Below are 10,064 nucleotides of genomic sequence, written 5' to 3' on the forward strand. Positions count from 1 at the left end.
AAACGAACATATCAATGAAAATTGTTTCAATTTCGTTATTAAAAATTTTGACTTTTCAAAAAATGAAGGATAGAAGCGGTGAAGTTTGATCTAAAAAACACACACAAAATATGAACAATAATTTATTCAATTATAAAATATTAATTAAATTACTATAACATTAGAGTAGGTCTCATGTGATACGATCTCACGAATCTTTATCTGTGAGACGGGTAAATCCTATCGATATTCACAATAAAAAGTAATATTCTTAACATAAAAAGTAATATTTTTGTATAGATGACCCAAATAAAATATATACCTCATAAAATACGACTCGTTAGTCCATCTCATATAAGTTTTTGCCCTTCCACGAGGTGTAACCGTGGCAAGTGGCATGGATGGGGGTATTGGGCAGTCCAACTTTAAAGAGAGTCAGCTCGCCTCCATAACTAACTAATTCCATGACGATAGGCTGCTACCAGCTACTCTTACTATAGTTGACCAAGTCTTTGATTGGTTGGGGTCGGTCAAAATTTTCCTCAAAAAATTAAGGCAAACTCCACAACTTGGACTGATTAATTTAAAGCAGACTTTGAATCAGTAGAAAATAATTAAAGTAAGAGCGTGTAACGAGTCATGCCATCTGATTTTGGCGACTCTTCTCGTTTTGAACATTTCAAATATACTTTACAAATATGAATCGAGTCTTATAAATTGAAATATTATTACTGTATTTTTTCCCCTTTTTTTAGAAGGTTTTTCTGGTATTTGATCATATTAAAATTGTGTCATCTGAATGTTAAAGTTGCAATGATCAAAATGTTTACAGGTATTTGCGAAGCGTATTTAAATACACGGAGAAACAACAAACACAATAATTTTACGGGTAATTGAAGTTCAAATTTGGGCTTCACGACTTTTTCGTTGCCGAAAGTTCAACTGCGTGTCAACCTCCGAGACCGAATAGGCTTATCTACCTGTCAGTCAAACAACATAAAATTTTCAGAACAACTTCAGTTCAACAATATTGAATAACCTTTACGATGTCAGTAGTTTTCGATCGGTAAACCACGTTTCTCTTTCTATGCAGCCTTGAACACTCGAAATTCTGATTGCACTTTTTTCCAAAAGGGTGCTGCTTCTATATTTGGTGAGCACACGATCAACAATAAAAAAAAAGTTGATTATGATGTAACAGTAGTTATGAGAATAGTACGTCGAAACATCGTATGTCATCCGTGCAAGTGTTGGGTACCGATTCTTATGACTCATCCAATATCCAAGGCATCCAAATCTTCATAATATGAAAATTCAAGCTTTTATTCTACCAAATAGAGATCCAATTGATCAGAATTTATAGCAGTTGTTGTAGTTTGACTATTATATTCCTTAATTTCCTACATTAATTGATATTGAAATATTTTGTCACGGAAAAAATTCATACTAATTAAATAATACAATTAAAGTGAAAAATGTATAAGAATGCTCACTTAAAAAATTCTTCTGTCCTTGTTTCTAAATCCTCCACCACTTTGCATAGATGGAAGTGTGATAGCAGAAGATTGAAATTGTGAAGAACTTGGCTTGTTAGCGTTAGAATATTGTTCAGAAGCTTGTAGAAACTTTGTTTTCACAAGCGACATCTTCTCTTGCCATTTAAGAGGACCACTCTCGAACCTTCGAATAAAAAAATTCCAACATAAAAAGCTTTATTCGTAGTTCAAAAATAACTCTAAATGCAATAATCATGTTATATTGAATACAATACTTGTCAAACTTCTTTTTCATCTTTTTACACATATAACTTATCACAACATTTTCATTCAACACATTTTCTTTTAACAAAACTTTAAACTTCCAAACTTGCATAAAATTTAAATTTGATTGGTAGTATCATAAAATTGCTCTGAGAACTCACATATTTTCTCTTGTCTTGTTCACTCTTCACTTGTTCACAAATCTGAAGCCAGACAAATCCTGTTTCGAATACTAGCCAAAACATGTTTGAGTTTTTCTCTCTCTCGAATAGAATCTTTGTAAAATTTATTAAATTTATAGATTATGGAAAAATGAGAAAAATAAGAAGGGCATAAATAGTGTTTGAAAATAAAAATAAATAAGCTAGATTTTAAGTAATAATGAGTGTGATAAATAAGTGATTCTCAAATTAGTTTTTATAGAAAAATAACAAAAATACATTTATTAGAAAACACATATATCTCTTAATTTATTTGAATGAATGTAAAATGCAATTCTGGATTAGAAAAAAATTGTGAGTAAGATTATCCAGAAAAAATTTCGTTTATTGACCAAAATAACATAATCACTTTTGAAGAATTAGAATAAATATAAGGCTAACATAAAGATTTTAATTAAATTTAGAAGTATATTTAGACAATAAATATCAAAAGCCAAAATGCTTGAAATGAGTGGATTCACAATTTATACCCAAAATTTTTGTTGGGTTGGAACAAAACTTGTGGGTTTAACTCAAAGCCCAGAGAAAAAAAATAAACAAAAGCCCGAAGATCAATATGTAGTCCAAGAGGTACAAGAAAAGTAGTACAATATTATGGAGATGGGAAATTACGAAATTATAGATCTTCCAATGCGAGATTACAAATAAAAAAAAAAAATAGAAATATAATAATTATGTTGTGTGAATTTTCAAATAGAGGGCTCCTTTTATAACTTGTGAACGTGATTTGTCCCCTTTTTTCTAAAGAAAAACGAGAAAAATTGAAAGAATAGAGAATCAAATCAAGTAATAGGAGGCTATCGGGATAAGTACTATTGAGGTTATTTTCATTATTTTGAACAAAATTCAAATGAAATTAAAATATAAGCTTGTCAAATTTTACTATTTCGGAAAAATATCATAAGAGAGTCATTCCTCGTTAATTTAAATTAGCCAATGACACACGTGCAATTCCAATAGTTATTGTATATATGAATCATGATTATGATCATTAATACATCGAGCTGATTCATAACTTTTTTATAGTTATAAATTATTATTTGGATAAATATAATTACATTATATTAAATATGTAATTTTTAGGTATAATATGTAAATTTTTGATTTTTTAAAATGAAGTAGATATTGTTGTTACGAGTAAAATAAATAAAAAACATTAATTATCTAAATAAATATATTATTTTCCTAAAAACTAATTGATTTTACAAAATCGGTCCAAAAGAGCTTTAGCCTTTGTATATAGTATAGATTATTATAAGATCATTTTTAAAATATTTTTACAAACACTTTCAGACATCCTCAGTTAAATTTATAGTCTCACGTGAGTTTTGTGATCGGGAAGTATAGCATAACGTGTGACTTAAGCTTCCACTAAAAGGAAATATAAACATGTTAGATGAAAAACTTCCAAGCATATATATCAGAATATATTTGGGATAATTTGGGATTTGAATCTTCTGATGTGATTGACCACACAACACCACATGTTGCTGTTCACTTTTAAATGATGATGGACCATAATGTAAGATAAATTTGAAAATTGTGAGACGTAAGGTGCCGTGTTTTTTGTTACATCAGAATGATCCAAATCCGACATCTTCATTGCATCGAATAAATATCCACAAAACTATTTTAAGTAACCTCCCTCCTGTATTCACGCACAGCACTTCTCGCGCCACCCTTTCTTCACGTCCACACGCACTACTCCAGCTTTGGTCATATCCAAAACGCATTCAAACCATACAAAACTCAGAGGAAATATTTTTCTCCGAACAAAATTACTCAGCGTATCGTTCATCGTTGTTCTCCCAAGGAAGACTATAACACCAGTCTTTTCTTGGGCCCAAATTAAACACCAATGGCGCTGTTGAACGAGAACCCGTTCGGCCGCAACACAGCAGCCGCGAAGCCTGCCCCGGAGCCACGTCGACTCGGGGGGCCGTCCCCAAAGCTTTCCAAGAGATTAAGCGCGAAGTTCGAGCAGACGAAGGAGGCTGCGTCGGCCGGGATGGAGAAAAGCGTGGAGAAAACAAAGGTGGCTGCCAAGAAAGTGAAGGAGGGCGCCACCACCGGAGTTCATTGGATCAAACTCAAGTACAGTAAAGGCAGTCTTTTCCAGAAGAAATGAAAATTCTAAATTATCTACAATGTACGCGGTTCTTGAATGAAGAAAGGCAGGCCTATATTATTTTTGTTTTTCGTTCCTTTCGTATTGTTGCTGGTCGATCTATATTTTCATCGGCTTCCTTTTGTATGTATTTTTTGTTTAAGTGAGACAATGTAATTAATTTACTTATACATGTACGTATGATTGATTGAGGCCGAATTAATGTTGTCTCTTGGATGTATCCTTAGGGCAATGCCTTCATAAACAAAGACAGTTGCTTCGAAATAGACTCATGAGTTTAGCTACCTATAACATATTATTAATTAGCATACGATAAATCGAGGGAACGAGGAAATTAAGATCCAACGTATATCTCATGAATACATTTTCCACGGCTCGATCTCTAGTTTATATGGTGACTTACATTCTTAAACATTCATCTATCATAAATATTACAGACCGAAATGCATGAGTTATTTGAAAGTCACTGAATCGACGCAGCCCGAAGTATCGTGACGGGCATGAAAGTGAAGATTCTATGCACAAAATGTAGCAACACAACGGCTAGCTTATATATCTAGGTATTTATATTGATACATACATATCTTTGAATTTTCATTTTTTCAATTTATATTTTTATACCTAATAAGAGACTAAGATTGCATTTGGATGAGATCTTTTGAAATCCATGATTTTGAATTTATTTTCATTTTTAAATATTTAAACAAAAAAAACTTGAATTCATATCTTACTTATATATTTACACTAAAATTAGATTAATCACAATGATTTCAATGAATTTAACTGTGATTAATATAATTATAATATAAAGAGTATAGAGGTGACATCACATTTCTTTTGTTTAAGTTATGTAAACAATGAAAATGTATTTCAAATCACTGATCCAAATGAATCATAACAGAAAATTTGAGTATTAGTGTTTTAGGAAACATTTTCAATCTCCCAAAACTCATTTCCTCAGAATATTTCTCTGAAAACTTAAAAATATTGACAAACATGGGATAAATGTTCCTATTAAACAATAATTCATGGCGCTAAAGAACAAAGACAACATGGGAGAAGCGATGTTTGGTTTCCAAAAAAAAAAAATTATCTCCATGCGTACATGCACAATACAGTATGAATTTACCCAAAAAAATTAACACTAGCTACTTAATTAATTAGAACAATATAAAAGATTATGCGGCGAACCAACATATTTAAATAGTAATATAAATAACAGAAACATATTTTATAACACTGCTAGTAATCATTTTGACATACGAGAGACTTTTAAATCTCCTGAGAAGGGAAGCGCAAGACCTCTTACATCTCCCTCCAAGTTGTCCCTAGTTGGAACTTTGTATTTTTATTCATGAGATCTTAAAACGACATATTATTCAAACGTAGGCTCTAATAAAATTACATCGCTGCGGGCGCGAAACATTTAAGCTGCAGGTGCCACCCTCGAGCCGTCGTCGTCGTCGTCATCACTGTCGCCCTCGGTACCTTTCTGATCTTCCTCGTCAAATGATTTTTCATATCCTCGTTTCTTGCCACCTGTGTACACCATCTTGACTGAGCACGAAAAAAAGTTGTGAACTCTAATTTTAAAAAAAAAATTGGAAGAATGTCAAAGGACAACTATTTTAGGTGTGGCTTCAAGTCTGCTAGGGTTTGAGGCCGGAGTTCTCCCAAGTTATATAGTACTCAATAAGCAATTTTTTTTCCAGCTAGCCCTTTTGCCAAGCACGTAATTATTTGGTGTTATAACTTTCTACTTTTAAATTTTGGAATTTTCTCCCTCCAAGGACGTTGTATGTAGGCCATGGTAGTAATGTCAACTAAGAGGGTATCAGGTGCTAGCGTAAATTTAGTTCGTAGATAAATGATCGGTTAATCATTAATTGCTTACAAATTATATATATTTTAAAAAAGATACAAATAAATTTTATTTTTCTTTTAATCTAGAAGGCTGATCTACATGGTAACATGGCACAAAGAATGGCCTTGAGTGAGTTCAATTCTCACTGACTGCGTGAGATCTTCGGTTTGTTAAGTGAAGTTTAGATAAATCGTTCGCTCCCATTGTTATAAGGAAAAAAAGATGGCACAAAGAACTAAGCAGTGTGCACGAGGGAAGATCATGGAGGAATGGAGGTGTTCGCATCCCGCGCGTGGTCAGCAACAGTTCAACAGCATTTTCTTGCTCGAATTCGTGTGTATAATTCTTCCAGCTCATGGGAAGTTTGTGGGTAGTCAAACCATTTTCAACCCTTTTGGTCAATGAGAAGTCACATTGAAGAAGCGAACTACTCGAGGGTTTCATTTAGTTTCTGCGTAATGTCGCCTTTTCGGTCTTGACAACTTCTACATGATTTTTTTTAAATTAATTAATAATCTATACTTAATCTTATATAGGGTAGGCCAATAAATCTTGTCTCTATATACAATATAGATTTTAATATTTTATCTGTACTAATAGGAAGATAAATTAATATTAGTGTAGAAATATATGTGATGTATGGAATAGTTAGGCTCAGTTTGGTTAGCCTTATTAAAGTGTGATTGTTTAGTTATCATTTGTTTGCTTTCATTTATAAATCTTATATTGACTATTAGTTAGACAAAATGTACTGTTCTCGTTGGACACCAAATCCATGCATTCATTGTGGATAGTATTTATCCTGCTGCTCTCATATAGTTTATTGACCAAAATACCCCTGTTTCTAAAATAAAAAATTGCAAGTGGCCTACGGACACGTCATTCTTCTTCTTTCTTCTGAAGAACCGATGGATGCGCAGTACTTTAGAAATCGCAATTGTTGAACCAAAAATCCTCATTTCTAAGTCCGATCTGTTCAACTTTCAAGTTTATTCGAAGGTAAAGCTCGATTAATTACAAATTTGAAGCTGTGTGTGATTATTGGTTTTGTATGTCATGCATAACATATTTCAGAGTAGATAAACCTGAGGAAAACTAGCGACTGATGAACATTTCATGTTTCACGTGATCGTTGTTTAGTACGAATGTGTTGTACATATCCTAGTAGTGTTCTGTTGTAGTTTTTTTTCCAGTTCTTGTACTTTAATTTTTAACTTTTTTTTTGCATAAATCCTGTACAAAAATTTATCATGTGACATTGTATGAGACATTCCTTGTGAATATGTGTTGGGCTGTTGTACAACAAAAATCCATGATTTGTAAATTTGGGTTTTTTTTCCTAAAGCTTCATAAACTGATGTACACGGATTTGACCTCGACTTAAGAAAAGAACATGTTCATGCTTACCGATGGATCTTCAGTTCATATATTTCACGGATCTGACCTCGACTTACGATCTTGAAGGAAGAACAATGTGGAGAGGGTTTTCATTTCCCGTCAGATTTTTTGGGATACAGACGGTAGGTTAGGGGAGAAGTGAACAATAATGGCAAAGAATTTAAAAATATAACAAGGGTATTTTGGTCATTAATAACTTTGACATGATTTTATCACTCTTCTTAAATTTGCACCACACATGATATTATATTTAACCCAAATTACATATCTTATCCTATCAAACATTTATCAATCAAATTATTAATCATTCAACTATCCCGTCCTACCAACCAAGCGACCCCTTAGTGTATTTTTTTTATCTACTAAATTAACAATCAACTGGATTTATACATATAGTTCTATTATTCAAAATTATCTAATGACGCTCAGCTCTACTCTGAGTTTTTTTACCTTGTTCAGTATTTTAATTAACGAAGATTGTATAATTAAGTTTCTAATAAATATTATTTCTATTTTTTTCCTATTTAGTTGGATTAATAAATAATATACTTATTATCTATATATATATATATATATATATATAATACTTGAGTCCATAGTAGAGAGACAACCCTAAAGTAACCACTTTCTTTTTTTTAGCCCCTGCCCCATTTTTTTTGTTTCCATGAAAAATTCAATTTATGTTAGAAAAATCTAAAAAGCTTATTATAAATCAGAAATTTTCAAATTTTATTTTAAAATTTTCAAATTTTAATTTCAGTTTTTTGTTATCAAGATTATTTATATGAAAAAAACAGTTGAACATTTAAGTGACGCATGATCAATTTTAAAATAAAAAAATTTATCCCACTTAAATTCTATGGATTGTCTAAAATTTCTTGTAAAATAATATCTCAAAATATTTTTTTTAAAAAAATTATTCACAGAGGTCGAACGAAGTAGAGAGATTTAAGTTAAAACCAAAATAGAAGCACTGGGATAAGAGTGAAAGGGTCGTCCACCCCAAATTAAAAATGGCTTGCATAAGACCTCTTTATCCACATTCTTGTCCACTCAAACAGCCCATTCCCTCTTCCTCAACTCCGCCATTTTTTCAGTTCAAATCAACCTTCAGTACCCAACCTCAAAGGCTCGTTTCACTTTCGGTCTCATTCAATCCTTCTGGGAGCTATGATCTCCCCTTGTTCGACGATGAAAATGGTTGGTATATGAACAACTTTATATAAGTTTATTTTCTTTAATTTTTCATGTAAAAATCATATGGCGTGTGTAGATACATCAAGAGCACCTCCTCCAATGCCCCCGACGGAGGGGCGGTATGAGGTAGTAATCGACAATGATATCATCGCTCGGCTCGACTTATCCCCGTTTCATGATGCCACCGGGATAACGTCCCCCGAAACGGGTGAGACTTGATTGCCCAATATTCATACATTAAATGGTTATATAAATATCTGTTTTTTGAGTGGTGATGCAGGAAAATATACGTTAATCATAATGTTGTAAAGGTTCCTTTTGCAATTTTATCCTATTGTAATAATTCAGAAAAAAATATCGCCTAGTTCTTATCCAATAGAAGGATAAATTTTATGTTGCATAGGAGAGATTTCACCACCATTGGATTGTGGTAGGCCTCACATGTTTTGGACGAGTCCACCTCAATCCAATGGCTTTACTACATAGGGAGAAGTTCTCCCTTTTATTATGTAGGAAGCCCAATAAAAGAACCTCCCAATTTTCCCACAACGTGACATATGATGAAATACTTACACGTTAGTAGCAAAAACTCAATTCAGTATGACCGAGTTACAATGTACAATATGTCGAGGAAAAGATACATTAAAAAAGTTGATGCTGTAATTCCTAATATTTAAAATTAATGAACATAGTACGAGCTTGGTGTGTGCTTAATTACCAGTATGTATATTAATTAATATTATGCAACTAGTATGTATATTATGCAGCAAATCCAAAGGATTATCTAGAACGTAGCATCGGATTTACGATTAATTTCGTTAGAGAAGATGGAAGTGATCCACGAGAACTGTCTGAATTCCCTGAAATAAGGCTATGGTTTGTAAGATTGGATGCTATGTACCCATGGCTCCCTGTTGTCTTGGACTGGAGAGCAGGAGAGCTTGCACGCTATGCTGCCATGCTTGTACCTCACCAGGTATCAAAATCTTCATCTTATTCAAAATCTAGAGTGCTTTCCCAATGCACTTGCACCTGAATAATTGAAGGTCTAGGAATACATGCAATAGATCCGAGTCAACTCGATTTTGGAATCGATCATGAGGATGAGTCCAATGTGAATCTAGAAATCGAGTGGTTATGATGCAACTCTTATATATATTTTTTTCATGCATGTATATTTGATACATAAATTTGTAACTCGGGATGTGGTTTTATTGACAGATGAGTATGAGAACAGGGATAGTATTCAACCCAGAGGCGCTCGAATTATTCGTGGTGAATAAAGTGTTTGTCGCCTACTTGTGGTTGAAGGAGCACGGCATTCCTAAGCCGAGATTGAAGGCTAAAGACATGTCGAGGATGCTTGGTTTTGGGATTGGAGATGATCTCTTTGATTTGGTTGATGGCCAAACCACCAACCAAATAAGCCCCTCGAAATAAATTCATTTTTCATAATTTTCAGGTTCTCAATAACTTATATGCACAAAATTGTTTGGGAATTTCGGTTGAATATAATG

At 32.9% G+C, this 10,064-nt stretch overlaps 1 protein-coding gene across 1 annotated transcript; it reads left to right on the forward strand.

Annotated features, from left to right (window-relative positions):
• The first annotated feature begins 8,342 nt into the window (after positions 1–8,342).
• On the forward strand, positions 8,343–10,064 carry LOC140828159 (protein CHLORORESPIRATORY REDUCTION 6, chloroplastic-like). Its single transcript, XM_073191144.1, has 4 exons — positions 8,343–8,550; positions 8,624–8,755; positions 9,315–9,523; positions 9,769–10,064. Exons 1-4 carry the CDS (start codon positions 8,364–8,366, stop codon positions 9,985–9,987), a joined length of 747 nt encoding a protein of 248 aa, XP_073047245.1. The 5' UTR covers positions 8,343–8,363; the 3' UTR covers positions 9,988–10,064.

Source organism: Primulina eburnea, chromosome 3 (genome assembly GCF_022965805.1).
Source record: "Primulina eburnea isolate SZY01 chromosome 3, ASM2296580v1, whole genome shotgun sequence".
Classification (NCBI taxonomy): domain Eukaryota; kingdom Viridiplantae; phylum Streptophyta; class Magnoliopsida; order Lamiales; family Gesneriaceae; genus Primulina; species Primulina eburnea.